Consider the following 15,573-nt stretch of genomic DNA (forward strand, 5'->3'; position numbering starts at 1 on the left):
TGGAGGGGAGAGGAGATGAGGGGAGGAGGAGAAGAGATGGAGGGGAGGGGAGAGGAGATGAGGGGAGGAGAAGAGATGGAGGGGAGAGGAGAAGAGATGGAGGGGAGAGGAGATGAGGGGAGGAGGGAAGGAGATGGAGGGGAAAGATGTTGAAACAAGGAGAGAAGAGAAGGAAGAGAAAGAAGGAAAAGGAAGAAGAGACAAAGGAAGAAAGTCAGGAAGGTAAAACAATGAAAAAAATGATTACGAGGAAAACAGGAGATGACATAAACATTATCTTTTTCTGATATGAATTAGTGTGTCTGTGTGAGTGTGTGTGTGAGTGTGTGAGAGAGTGTGTGAGTGTGTGTGTGAGTGTGTGAGAGAGTGTGTGTGTGTGATGAAGCAATAAAAATCCTGCTTCTCATTAAATTTAATGCATTTTCATCTTCTTACATCGACTGTGTTTTCTGCCAATTAAGTGTGATGAGTATTACGAAAAATTACTGCTGAGCTGAAGGAGGTGGTGACAGGACTGTTTTTGAAGGGATTAACACACACACACACACACACACACACACACACACACACACACACACACACACACACACACACACAGTTTCTTTGTTATTGATCCTCGTCAGGGAAAAACCATCCCAAGCAGGTGTTTTGAAAGGTCTCCTTTAAATGGATGATATATAATAATCCACCTGCCAGTCTCTAAGAAAGACTATGATGAATAAGAAAGATACAGTGAATGTACTGTGCTTTAGGTTTTAGGACCTAAAGTCACTGCAGCTGCTCCACTGATCACTTTTCTTGAAGGTGTTTTTGTTTCTTTAAACAGTATAAATTAAATAAAAATTAAAGTCTGGTTTGTATGGAAATCCCGAGAGGAAGGTGAGAATTATCTTAATCCTGTGATCAATTTTCCTCATGTCTTATCTATCTGAAGATATCTTATCTGTTTGTTGTTGTAATACTCATTTCGGCCACAAGAGGCTGAAGTGCACCATTATCCCCAATTTCTCCAGGCACTCTAAACACAAGGTACGTATATAGTGTGTTAGGAGGTTATGTAAGATTACTGTCATGTCTTTATATTGGCAATAAATTAATTTTAATCTGGTTTTGGGGAAAACATAAATGCATTTAGTCTTATTTATAACATGTGGGTAGTGGAGATGTTTCTCATTTGACTCTCAGGGCTTCCGTAGCTTTGACATTAAAGCTTTAGTTCATTTTGAGGGCACAGATGTGCATTTACAGAGCACGATAGCAATAATGACGACGACAACAATAGCTACAACACCACTGTCTAACCTTTACTGCGCTACCATGGCCGCGTTATTCAAACGTGAAGTACGTGTGTCTGTTTCCTTGCGTCCCTCCTCACCTGTCCTGTCGTAGGACTCGTGGCAGGTGTGTGCGATCTCGGCTCCCAGCTGCAGGTAGTGTCCGGCCTTGTCGTCGGGCGAGCCGTCGGCGCCCAACGCAAACATGCCGCCGGCAAAGCAGGCCAGGTGGCCCATCTTCCTCTCCAGGTGGCCGTTCTTCCACTCGCCGATGAACGTCAGGCCGCCGTTGGATTTGCGTATCAGGTGGCGCTCGATGGCCTGGAGGGGAAGGGAGAGAGAGAGTGTGTGTGTGTGGATGAGAGCGTATAGAATATTAAGTGTACATATATGTATGAGTGTATTTGTATGCAGGTAGGATGTGTGAAATGTATGTGATAAGGTCGACAGGGTTTTTATTACAGCAGGAACGTGGGTGAAGGTTACGAATGGAATATTAAGTGTGTGAGACGTTGACATTGAGTGCATGTGCATGAGGGTCAAACAGAAGAAAAACAGAACAAAGAGCAGAATATGTAAATCCCTCCATATCCCTCCGCTCTGCAGCATCTGCTCCCTCTTAATGACTGACAGACGTCTTCGTCGGCTACGGAGCGCTAACAGCTGCTTCCTGCTAAACGCACTCTCACTTTACTACCAAACGAAAACAAGAGCACACCTCTGTTCTGTAACCTACCGACCCAACTGACATGCTGCGCTTAACAAACATGCTAGTGGCATCCTCTCCTGGAGGACGTTGGATTTGGAGGAAGCGGAGTGAAATACAATCAAGTTATGAGTTTGTCTTTAGTGTGACGGTTTAAAGTAAAGTCGTGTTTTTAATCATAGAAATAGAATAGGAGTAGAACAGAGACTCCCTTTCAGATCAACGTAGCTGGATGGTCAGAGCGGCGGCCATTTTTAGCCATTGTTGTAGCGGGCTAACTTGCGTGAACGCTAAACAGATTTACGACAATGTGAGGTTTTGAGTTAGTGTGTAAAATTAAGCTTCATCCACACTCTCCTGTCACCGGCTCTTTTTCTGAAACCAGTGTAGCATTTAAGCGCAGTGGCCTTAGCTGGCTAACTAGCCGGCTGTCCGCTAGTTAGCCAGCTTGCTAATTGCACCATGCTTTAATGCTACACACTGGAAGTTAATGTTTAGCTTTTACAATTAGTATTTCATCTGTCCCAGCTGTGTATTTATTTGTTTTCTTCATATTACACACACTGTGTTTAAGTTAAAGGTGTCTCATAGGTGGTCAGAAGCTGTGGGAATAACATTTCTGTATTTTACCTCGATGGCGTCATCGTAGGTCTTGCGAGCTTCCGTATCCGTCTTGTCCGACATGAGCCACGCCTTCAGCAGGTACTCGTAGAAACTGTCCCCAAGTCCTCCAACAGAGGTGTGGTCTGAAGAGAGAAAGAGAAAGAGAGAGAAAGGAGAGAGAGAGAGAGATAGAGAGAATAAATAGTGTTAAAAAGTGGAGAGGATAAACAGTGAGAGACGGACGGATAAGAAAAGCCAAAGTGAATTATTTATTCTTTATTGGCAGAGAGCAACATATGGCATCAAAAGCATCCATCAGAACCATGGGTGGTTCACACACACACACACACACACACACACACACACACACACACACACACTATATTGGCAGCGTTTCTCTCTCCTGGTTTTCTGTTTACCGTTTCCCTGATGTGCTCACATTTCAATGTCCTCAGTCGTCCTCTTGGACGTTTACACAGCTTTGATGGCCGTCCTGATTAGCAGGACATCACAGAGAGAGGAGATTGGACGCAGCCAGCACTCCATGAAAATAACCTATTTTCTCCAGAGGGAGCTTTGAGCCCAGTTCATCTATTTTCTAACAGCGCTTTGGTCTATTTCACTGACCTATACAATATTGTCTTTATAACACACGAAGAGAAACGTGTGCATTTAAGAGTTGCTGGATTCTAATCTTTTATGAAACTGCAAATCTGCTTTATTAGTTTGATTTTATGTTAATTTGTTTTAACAAAGTTTTTTGTTGGTTGTGCAGTTTTTCAAAGTTACTTTAAAGTGAAGAAAATGAGCCATTATAGAATACTTCATGTTATACTATTAAATTATATCAACCTTACTTAATAATATGCAGCTGTGTAGCTTAACTCATAACAATGTTGTATTAGTCTGAATCTGTAAAGTAATTAAATGTATGAGATACATGTAGTGAAGGAAAAAGCACAATACTTCCCTCTGATATGTAGTAGAGTATAAGTACACTATGAAAAGTACATGTACCTCAAAATTTAACTTAAGTACAGTACATAAGTAAATCCTAAATCTCAAGTGTGGTTGGGGGAGCAATGGTGGACGGAAAATATTCCTCCTCCTCCTCCTCTCCGTGTTTCTATCTCCTCAGCTCAATGTCATCATAATCTGTATCTGATGCTTTGCGTCGCTCCTAAAGAGATTCTCTTCTGCATGTGATTAACATACCCGTGAGGGATACACGAAGACAAAAGAAGCAATGAATTATTCATCTTTTGAGAGAGAGAGAGAGAGAGAGACACAAAAAGAGAGAGACAGAGACAGAGAGGCGGCAACCTCCGGTTCTGTAAAGTGAAGCTGATGCTTCATGTGTTAAAGCTGCATTCTCTCTAGTGTCCACCAGGGGGCGACTCCTCTGGTTGTATAGAAGTCTATGAGAAAATGACTCTACTTCTCTCTTGATTTATTACCTCAGTAAACATTGTAAACATGAGTTTATGGTCTCAATCTCTAGTTTCAAGTCTTCTTCAATACAGCATGATGTTCATTTATTATATTATGATCCATTTAGAGTCAAACAGACCATAAAGCAGGGGATGCTTTAGGGCGGGGCTACACAGTGATTGACAGGTCTCTACCACAGCGTTGTTACAACTTTAACCCTGACAGTTAATTGTAATAGTTTGGTCGCTTTAAAATGTTTTGAATCACCACCAGCCCTGAGCCACCTGGGTTTCATCGGAGAGATTGCATCACCTGTGTCACCACTGAGCAGGAGAGCGGGAGAGAGTACCAGCTGGAGCAACATGTTTCATTGTGCAGTAAATACATAAGTAAATACCGAGTAAGGTCCTTTAATTCTTTACAAACTGTTTATTTTCATGCGGAAGCCGGTCGTTCACCCACAAGCCAGCAGAGAAACCTTGATTGACTGATCAATCTCAAACACCAGCAGAGACCTGGCCGGCACCGCTAACCAAACAACACAAATTAAAAACACAGAAAGTCAAACAGCTTATTTAAAATTCATAACGTTGACTTGGCTGAGAACACAGTGAACTCGGTTGGGCAAACTTTTGGAAATGACTAGATACTGTAGATAAAAGATGTACAGACGTCCTCTCTCTTTGGATTGGAAGTCAATACTCGTCTGTTCATGCTCAGAATAATTCAGTAGAGAGAAAGAGAGAGAATCTCACTCACTCTAATACAGTATTACTTTAATATAGTCACGATATAACAAGACTTTAACCATGCAGTCTTTGAAATATGTGACTTACATACAACCTGATTGTATGAACGTAAACGAAGGTTTTCTTCTTTATTTCTGAAGATATCAAACTTTTTGTGAAATGGCTGATTTAGTTTGAATCATTGTGATATTTTTACTTTGATATCCACCGAGGAGGTTCTGTCTTCGGTAGAACTACGGGAACATCTACTGGCCCCATTCTCTTGAAACTTGGTGGCAGGGTGAACCATCGGCCAAAGATCTGATCTCAATCACGCTGCGGATACACGCACTATCTTTCACTGACGGAAACAGGCGTAGGCCGAGGTCTGCCCTCTCCTAGAGCCCTCCTAGTATACAAACACGTTCCTATAGAATCGTCTTACAGACCTTTAACAATGCAGAGTCTTATATTCACTCACACTATGGACACTTGTGATATCTTCCTACAAACAAGCTTTTTGTGAGGAGTGCTTTTACGTTTAACTAACCAGAAACTCATCCTGTCTAGAGGCTCTCAGTCATTTTTTTTTACAATAAAATATGTGAAAACACATCTGAGGCGATTGGCATACGAAAGACAGAATCCCCACCTGATGTATCACAGGGAGCACAACACAAAGAACTAGTAAAGAGCTGAATCACAGCATCAGATCAGAGAGGAGATAATAAACCACCCACAGCTCCAACTGGCCTTTAACACCAGAAGCAGTGAGGAGGAGAATAAGAAGGGAACGCAGATTAAAACACTTTCTTGCCGTTTGTATTTTTCTCTTTTCCTTCTACCTTTCTCTGAGTTTCCCAATCACCTCCCACACTCTGTCAACATCCACCCACACACTCTCACAACCCCACTCTTCTTCTCTCCGTCGGGCTTCTGCCAATCAAATCAAGGGATCGGGTCACGTAGGGTCGGCTAAGGAGGAGGCTTCAAACGCACTCTAGAACGTCTTCACAAGGCTTCCAACACACTCCGGGTTAAAACAGAAGGACAAGGGCACTGAGGCTGCTGAGGTAGCACGAACACCTTCTGTGTGTGTGGTTCTAAATGAGTGAAAGCATGTTCGTATTGAGGCGGTCCGGAGTTATCTTTCTTAGTTCTGGAGTGAGACGTCCTCGTCTCAAACGTCCTCTCTCTCCGTCTCTAACTCTTGTTGGTGCAACCCAGCCTTAAACGTGGACTGTGTTTGAGCCTGAATGCAGCAGCAGGAAGTTATTGAATCTGAACGACTGTAACTTTATGAAGCTGAACCTGAACGTTACAAGTCAGATGTATATCTGTTCTAGTGAGGATTCATTCTAACTATATGGAAATACAGCGATGAAGAAAGGAGTGTTTGACAGACTCGTCGTGAGTAGGGGAAAAAGAGGGAGTGGGTGGTGTATGTGTGTGTGTGTGTGTGAGAAGAGGAGTGTGTGTGTGGTAATAAGGCTGTCAGTCACTGCAGGATCTCATTAAGACAGAGGAGCTGAGCCTCATTCCTCATTAGTGTGGCTTAACTACCGTCTACACACCTACACTACACGCACACACACATTCACACAGTGATACTTTTGCACACATGCTTCTACCCTTCAAACAGTTTCCAAACACAGGCCCACATTCACGTATTCTCCTCACATATGCTACTCACAATTTAAATGTTCGTAACTTAAACACCCACCCACCCGCACACACCTAGGATGAAAGACAAATATTTGCCTGTGGTGGGCAGGGTGAAACAAACGCACTCTCAATGTGAATATTTTACAAAAAAAATTCACTTTTTAAGCCGATAAAAAGAATCTCAACACAGTAAACAACACTTGGGTCACAGACAGACTGTGTCTGTTTTGTTTGAGTTAACTTTGTGTCCAGAGACCAGCGCTCATAAATCTAACTCGGTCTAAATGTTCCTGTAATGAAGCTTTTACAGGTGTTCAAAAATACGTAAATAATAATCCTACGATGTACAAAACAACTTTAAAATGTTCTGTGATTTTTGGCCTTCCTGACTCAGTGGACGATGATGATGTCACGGCAGAAAAACATGTTTACTGAAGCAACATGTCGTGATGTTTGTCTTTCTATAGTTTGAAGCCTCGTGTGGCTGAAATAAGTATTACAACAACAAACAAAAGGGATCCTTGACCAGAAAACCTGCTTTCATAATATCTTACACAAAAAGCAAGATCTCATCTCTGCCTGTATTATTTATGTTGAGAGAATATCTAAAGGAGACACAGAGAGCACGAGAGAGAGAAAAGGGTCACGACTGCTCAGAGATTTGTCTCATTTAAAGTAACCTCAACAGATCGAGGCTGCTTTAAGTCGCAGGACAAACTGAAGATAGAGAGGAAGTTTTAGATGTTTCTTTGCTTGTGTGAATAAGACCAGCACATCTACTGTTGTTTCATTATCTTTTGTTTCGTTTGATGCAGCCGTTTGTGAGGTTTCAGCATTTTTCTTCAGCTTGTGCCAACATCTCACCCCTCTGCCTTAAGCTCCTGCAGGCTGCATTTTTCTACCCAGAATGCACTGCAAAGCAAAGAGTGACCCAGCTACCGGCACACACATATAATCTACAGAGGACAAGGTTGCAGTGATCGGTCATGATTACTTCATATCTTAATGAATGAACTGCAAATGTGGTGAAATTAAGGAAATGAAAAGTTCTCACCTTTGCCTTGTTATGCAAAGATTTATCAACATTCAAGGGCATTGTGTGTTGCTCTGAGCCCCCTCTGGGTTTCACATTAATTACATTCCTCTCAGCTAACTCCCTCCCTCCTCCTCACGGTGCAACTCTGCAGCCGCTCAGGTTGGAGCAGCTTTGGGCTTTAATTAAACCAGCGCTGCTGTGCTGTAATCAACTGAGCCGGTGATGGCAACAAGGTGGAATGGAAGCAAATTAATGTGTCCAGGTGTCAGACTGCAACACATATACACGGTACATATGCAGGTAGATCAATAGATGTGTGAATAGATGTGCTCACAGAGACACTGCAGACACACACTCCCATGTGCATGCACTAGTTAGTGTATTCGTGACAGACCGTCACAGTAAGATGCACGCAGGATACACGACATGCAGAGTGATGCACGTGATGCTGGAAGTTCACAAGCGTGAGCTCCACTTGCAAACTTTTACTTGCAAAGACCTGTTGCATTTTAGGAAAGTGTTTGTTCAGTGTTTGAAATGTTCCTTATTTTTACAATAGTTTACAAAAGTTTCTAGTGGGCAAACTTTCCCTCAGTCCCCAGCAGGAAGATTGAATCCGTCTTTAACTCCGTCTGTTCAACATCAATTTAAAGAAGCACATTTATATGCATTTATTTATTTTTCACGCTGTAACAAACTCACACCAAACCGAGGTACGAACCAAACTGTGGCTCAAAGAAAGACTCAGTTCCTGACACACCCACCCACCCCCACACACACACACACACACACACACACACACACACACCCACCCACCCCCACACACACACACACACACACACACAGAGACAGAAAAAACATAAAACATCTGGCATCCCCTGCAGCTCGCCAGCTAACTATCCATCTGTTAATGTTCTCCTCCACATCAATCAATCCGCCTTCTTTCCATCCATCCATCTATCCATCCGTCTGTTCATTGTCAATGTTCATTGTTAATGAGCTCCTCCTCCTCCTATCCATCCATTAATGAGCTCCTCCTCCTCCTATCCATCCATTAATGAGCTCCTCCTCCTCCTATCCATCCATTAATGAGGTCCTCCATTTGTTTTGTCGACAAGTAAAACACATGAAACACAGGTTCCATCTTGCTGGACCACAGCGGTTGTTGAAAACGTCTGTATTTTGACAGAGTGGCACCGTCCATGTGTGTGTGTGCATTGTTTTTAATTGATTACATCTGCTTTCATGTTTTCATTTCCTCTCAGTGAAGTAAAGAGCAGACCTGAGCGGATCTCTGAATGACAGCTCTCACATTACAGGAGAGTGGGCGCACACACATAAAAGGAATATTTAAATATCCACATTGTTTGAATGTTCTGTTGGAATGCTGACATAATAAACCATAAATCCCTCCACGTCTGTCATGCAGCATCTTAAACGCCCTCTCAGGCTTAAAAACTCTCCCGACTGGAATGATGACAAACAAACAAGAAGGAATATTCAACACTCCCTGCTGAGCGCTGGGGAGTACGCTGGGGAGGAAGAGAAGTACAAAGATTCAAAATGTATGAAAGGAAATATACAACACGCTGAATAAATGTTTGGAGGAATGACTCAAAGGATCGACGTCACAATAAAAGCTCGGCAGCACTCTGAAGTCTCAGCGTTGTATTTGTCACATGTTCATTGATTATGTGCCGTGACATGCAGAGTGGCATAATTATACGATTATTATTAGCATAAAGGTAAAAAAAAGGATTTAGAAAAAGGGTGAAATGTGCACAGAGAAAAAGAATAAATTAATAAAGGTTTTTAAATCTTAGCTGCTAATTTTTTGGCGCTTTTATTTAGTTAAACGTCTCAGAAGTAAAAAAGTGTGAAGCCGAAATATTTTCACACATAACTTGTGAATAAAAGGATTTATTTTGGTGATTGCTGGAACAGTGTAATAACTAACTAAGACAGATTTAAGGGTTTCATTTTGTTTCTGTTGAATCAACTCTACGATGAGTAAATGATGAAGCCCGTCTTCGATCGGGGAAAGAGGAAACTTGAATTTGGAAGGTTGTACTTTTCTGTTTAATAAAGACAATAAATGTTTACTTTCTGACATGTTGTGAGTTGTTTTTTTTTGTTAGTTTATTAGACTAAAGATTGTGGAATGTAGTGAACTGGTGGCTCAGGTTGTTGGACTGAGTCCCCTACCTTTACTTTACTTTATATATATACACTTTATATGCAATTACTGTGTACTAAAAATATACGTTATTCTACTTCATATTCTATATATTTTTGTATCCTTACATTTTAACTTCTACACTTCTTTATGTCTTCTTTATTATCTATATTTAGCATTGATGCAGGGAGCCTGAGATCAAAGCTCACGACTGCTTCTTTGTAATTATGCATATCATAATAAATAACCTGAAATATGCAAATGAGTCTAGTTCAAAGGAGTGAAAGAGGATTATGGGACATTATTAGAAACGTCTGCACCTCATTCTACTTCACTAGCTGCAAAAGCAGCTTTACCAAACATCTTTGGATATAATCTGTGCTAAAGTCAGACAGCATGGATGTTTGTTTACGTCTCTGACCGCATTTAAACTGCTGGTTTGTGCGTCACCGCGTGTGGCGCCGGGTGAAACACTAGATCAGTGAAGGTGTAGCTCTATCAGCTTTAATTACATACTCGTCGTAAAAGGCTTTAACCAGAAATGATGTTTTTGGGGCCTGAAGAGGTTTTAACTGCACGTCTAAACTTCACTCAGCGATCTCGTTAATTTCCCCGGGCAAACCGCCAGAATGTAATCAATATACTGGGAATACTGTGTCCCCCCCCCCGCTTTTATCTTCTTCTGCTCACTTCAATTTGTCCTCGTTAAAGACGATCCACTCTGCTCCGCCTCTCTCTCCGTCGCCGAGTGTTAATTTCTCCTGTGTGTCTTCATAGAGTTACACCATCATTTAAAACTCACAGGAACATCTTGACTCTTCTCCCAACGGGCTGCTTGTGAATCAATAATCCAGTGAGCACAGTATTCTCTTATTAAACGTTGACAAACAATAAATGCGTCTCAAGATCAGAAGCTTATTTTTCTTCTTCTAGCGACATTTTCATTAAAAACAAAAGAGCAGAAATGGGCTTTTTAAAGCAATGTATTAACACTGTGATGTAAAGCTGTTCTGGTGCTGTTTTAATCTTAATCTTAATCCTAAAGGTGTACTTACGTTGGCCCCAGCGACCCGTCCGGGGGTTCAGGTAGTTCGGGTAGAGTCCGTTGGGTCGGTCCATTTTGGCGAGCAGCTTCCGGATGTGCATCACCTGACATCCACACCAACACCAGAGTGTTAATCCAGACAGGAAAGATTCATTGTGAATAAAAAAAGCTAAATTACAGTTTTCACAACAAGACGCCCGGATTTCTATTTTGTAATTGTTCTCGTTTGATTGATTTAACATTTCTGCTGCATGTTACGCAATTCAACACGGCTCTTCTTAGCTAAAGTTGTGGATATTTTTTGGTACTTTTTTGGTCGAGGCTCCAAGCGAACTGAGACGATACTAGAAGTTGGAGTTAGCCGAAGCTACCGTCAACCGCAATGCTTTTAATCTCTGGCAGCCAACAGAACTCTGTCACAGTCTGCAGCGTTGAACCAAATAGAGAAAAGCACCCGGTGCCCAAAGTGAGCCGAGTCGAGCGGAAACCATGCGGTGGAAAAGATGCATTACAGACGTTACATCCCAGCGGTACCTTCTGGTAGTAGGCCGGGTTCCCCGTCAGGTAGGTGAGGTGGACGAACTCCATGTGGAGAGTCCCGAACTCAGCCAGGATGCTGCTGCCTGCCGACGCCCAACCCCAGTTACGACCGACACCACTGGAAGAGGAGGAAGAGGGAGCAGAGATGGAGGGATGATGTGATGGAGAGAAAGACAGAAAGGAGAGAGACAAATAAAGAAAGATTTTAATTTTACACACATCATTTAAAAGAATAATAATGTTTTTAATACACCTTAAGATGCAAAGGTATATGAATAAATGTGATGTATTTTCACTGGTGTACTGTACTACTGTACTCCATCTTTATATCAACACCAGACCAGATACTTTTTAATCCGGTGCAACAGGTTGTCGTTCGTCTCAGTCACATTTACACCATAAGTGACACAGACGGGAGGCGTCTGCAACCGCTTCAATTTCACATGAGAGCATTCAACATTAATGGGATGCTACGTGTGTGTGTGTGTGTGTATGTGTGTGTGTGTGTGGAGGAAGAGGCGTGTGTGTTTGCCTGAACAAGTGGCAAAAGAGAGGGATGTGTTCTACAGTATAAGTGTGTGTTTAGATTAAGTGTGTGTGTGTGCGTGTAATTATTCCTGGGGGCGTTTGAGTGCGAGTGTGTGTGTGTGTAGCTGCGTTTTGTGTTTGTGTGGTGGGAGATTGAGACGAAACGTGAAGTGTCGGCTCTCGAATGAATTTGAATTACCTCGAGAGAAGGAGGCCCTCTATTGTATGACACACATCCTCAACACACACACACACATCCTCAACACACACACACACACACACACACACACACACACACACACACACACTTCACAGTTGCAGAAAGCAATAAGAGGAACAGAAAAGGATGGGATGCTATTATGCTAATGTTAGACTTCAGGCTACAACAGGGAAGAAGAGCACTGTTCCGAGCGTTAACAGGTTTCTATAAGTTGAATTTCACTCATCTTGAAGACGTTTTTGACGCCTGTTAAAAGACGATCTACCCTGCTCACACACTCGCACAGATAGTTCCAGTTATTCAAAAAGTCATTGTCAGGTTGAAGCGGAGTGAAGCCACGTTGGGAATTAACACTCGAGCACCAGATTATGTAATAATAATGATGAAAGTGAGAGTACAGTTTGCACAAACCCTCACAGTCCTGAGAGGAGGTTTAACGGTGGGTACACCTGTGTGGGTGGATCGAATCTTAAAACCAAAAGGTGTAGCAGCATATATCATAAGTAAAATCAGATAAAGCATGTTTTTGTTGAGGGACTTTGAGTACCGACTCTTTGTGATGTCGTTAACCTGTTTAAAACATGTTTTACATAATCTGCATCAACAGAAAACACACTTTGTATTTAACTGTATTTAAGACAATTCAATACGCAGAAAGGAAGGAACACAAGGTGATGTAATGTCAGAGTTCACAGATAGTTTCCATTATTGCAGGTTTAAGTTTTGAGACATTCTTTCAATCGATTAAGATATAATAGGTAAAAAGAGTAAACGATCTGTCAATCAAGCCACAGAGTTTGTTCCAGGCTGCGTGATTGCTGCTCTACTGTCACTGTCTCGTTGATTTTGCTGTCAGGTTAGCTCGGGGTGAAGAAGACGGTATTTATCTGGAACCTCACTAACCTCTTGAGGTTGACCATGGCCCAGGGGATTCCTGTGGGGGTGTTAAAGGCAGGAAGTAGCTTTTCTGCAAGCTGGACGGCCTTCAGCTTGAATACCTGGAGAGAGAGAGAGAGAAGAAAGTTTGGTCAACATCACGTTCCGTTCTGCAGTCCATCAAGCTTCCCTGCTTAATATTCTTCTCACGGCTGACAGGTACGAGCATAAAACAACCGCTAACCACTAAAACAAATGCAGGGTGGAGGCGAATAAGGCAGAGTGAGATGTCAGGAGACAAGCGATTGCTAAATGATGGCCTCGGCTTGTCAGAGCTGGAACAGATTTATGGAGGAGACCGGCAGACTAATATATGTAAAAACCCTTCCCCCTTTCAAACTGTGCTGCAGTCACATGAAATGTTACTGTATCTGTGGGAAGAAAAGCTTGGCGGTCAAACCACAGCGACCGAGCAGCGTGAGATACCAAAGCACGCAGTCGGGTTTCTATTATCGTGACTGGCGTCTAATTTAGACGAGCTGATGGAGAGAAATGGACGCGTGTGTTCGGTTTGAGATTACACAAGTTCCTGCTCCCGTCAGACAGATGAAGGCTCAGTAACAGAATCTGCTGCAGACCGTGTTCTTGTTTCTCAGCATGCCAATCAAAGAGATGAAAAGAAACCAACGTTAGTTTGCTGCATACGAGCAGAATGCTGAAAGCTGAAAATGTATCTGTGGATGGTGTAAAACTGCTCAGAAGATAAACAACTCTCAAACAAACTAGTATTTATCTTAAAGTAGCAACAGAGAACTTTCAACAGAAAGTTTCACAACTGCTCATTTAAGAAAGGCCACCATTTTTATTATAAAACAGACAATGAATCATGGTTGGGTTTTGGCTGCTAGTGTTAGCATTAGTTAGCATAGCAAGCATTAGAAAACATGGCTGAAGCTAGCTACTGCTAACAGCCAGATAAGAACATAGATGTTTGTCTCTGGCTAGCGTTAGCTAGATGCAGCCTTGTTGCTAATGCTAGCTAACGCCAACACGAGAGGGGCAGAAACAAACGTCGATGTTCTTTAGATGTAGATGTTTGTTTCTGGCTTCTAGTGTTAGCGTTAATTAGCATAGTTAAGATTGGCAACAAGGCTGCCTCTCTAGCTAACACAGCCAGAAACAAATGCAGAACTTTGTTTTTTGGTTTCTAGTGTTAGCATTAGCTGGCATAGCTAGCGTTAGAAACATGGCTGACGCCAGCTAACGCTCCTGGTTGGTTTTATGGCAACATGGCTTTCACTAGCAGCCTGGCTACTATCCAAAGCAAGAAACAGCCGTAAAATATCAATTTGAGATCTCCGTGTTATGATAAAGGCAGAATAAAACACACTAGTTTTCCCGTTATATACATTCGGCAGCGGCGGCCCTCAAGCATTCATTTTCCCGGCGATCACGACAGAATTGCATAGTGACAGCGAGAAGAACCAATCTAAATGCTAATGGTGTCAATATTTTAACTCTTTATTTTGCTATCAAAAAACGTATTGCCACTTTAATGTTGCCTCCTAAAACTCAAGTTGCCCTACAACAAGAGTCCAGACGTCCTGACTAGTCTTTGATAAATCCTTTAAAGAGGGGAGGTATGTGTTCCTTTGCTTGAAAATACTGAATTTATTGACAATTTGTGTGATTTCAAGGCAATTTTTTTAATTTGAGGGACACCTGGCGAGTGTAATAATCCTAAAAAAAACACGTCGCCTCGTTACAAAGGTGTCACTTTTATGCCCAAACAAAACATGAAAGCTTATGTAAAAATAATCCAATTATTCACAGCAAGGACTTCAAACCTTAATGAAAAATGAACTAGACACTCGCAGCAGGACACAAACTGTGAGAGCTGCATTCTGGTTTGTTGACAAACAGCCTTTCATGAACCAGGTGATTAAAAAAATGTTCTTGATCCAACTAAAAGACAAAAATGGAAGTGACAAAGACGTACATCAAACTGACATAAAATGAATATGATAACATCCACAACGAGTTGATCCAGTATTGTAGTTGTATAAAACTTTGAGGAAAACATATTGGGTATCAATTTTGGCATCATGACAAAAAGTTGTACTTGACCATTTGTCTTTTTTGCAGGAAGTGACATGAATCATGAATAAAAATGCTAAATCTGGTGTTGCTGTCGTCCTAAAAATGGTGTGAGTTGCTTGAGGGGCGATGAAATTTGTTATAAAAATCCAGTTGCAGCTGCACAATGATCTCGAAAAATAACAAAATATGTCCTTCCACTTTACAAACAGCTCAAGACGTTCAATTTCGACTTTGGCAATGTAAAAACTATATTCTACTTCTTAAGGACAGTTGTGGAATAAATGCACAAAGAGGTAGTTGCAGGAGTTGCAGACGGCATTCAGCCTCGGAGGAGGAAGCACTTGAACAGACGGAGGCTGATTCATCAACACAATCTGTCAGAGCTGAGCAGTTTTATAGAGAGACCAGATCTATGGAAAAAATCCTGCTGTCTCACAAAGTACGGGGGAGCGATAGCACATGCCGGTGTTTGCAGAATGCTTAAGCAGCCAGTGGAACGTCTTACAGAGGACTCGGAGGTTAAACTGTGGAGTTAAACGTGGGACAAATAGACCGAGACGAGGGGGAGGGAGGGAGAGAGAACAATGTAGAGAGAGAGAGAGAGAGAGAGAGAGAGAGAGAGAGAGAGAGAGAGAGAGAGAGAGA

The 15,573-nt window shown here is 42.0% G+C and overlaps 1 protein-coding gene across 1 annotated transcript in view; it reads right to left on the minus strand.

Moving 5' to 3' along the window:
- The window catches only part of man1a2 (mannosidase, alpha, class 1A, member 2), a 95,081-nt gene that overhangs the window by 8,043 nt on the left and 71,465 nt on the right, over positions 1–15,573 (minus strand). The window contains exons 7-11 of the mRNA XM_031873998.1: positions 12,856–12,950; positions 11,199–11,322; positions 10,675–10,768; positions 2,611–2,726; positions 1,376–1,595 (exon numbers count right to left, since the gene is read on the minus strand). Coding sequence (XP_031729858.1) covers positions 1,376–1,595; positions 2,611–2,726; positions 10,675–10,768; positions 11,199–11,322; positions 12,856–12,950 — 649 coding nt within the window. The remainder of the gene's footprint in view (positions 1–1,375; positions 1,596–2,610; positions 2,727–10,674; positions 10,769–11,198; positions 11,323–12,855; positions 12,951–15,573) is intronic.

The sequence above is a fragment of the Anarrhichthys ocellatus genome, unplaced genomic scaffold (assembly GCF_004355925.1).
Source record: "Anarrhichthys ocellatus isolate YVR2014 unplaced genomic scaffold, GSC_Weel_1.0 scaffold77, whole genome shotgun sequence".
NCBI classification, from domain to species: domain Eukaryota; kingdom Metazoa; phylum Chordata; class Actinopteri; order Perciformes; family Anarhichadidae; genus Anarrhichthys; species Anarrhichthys ocellatus.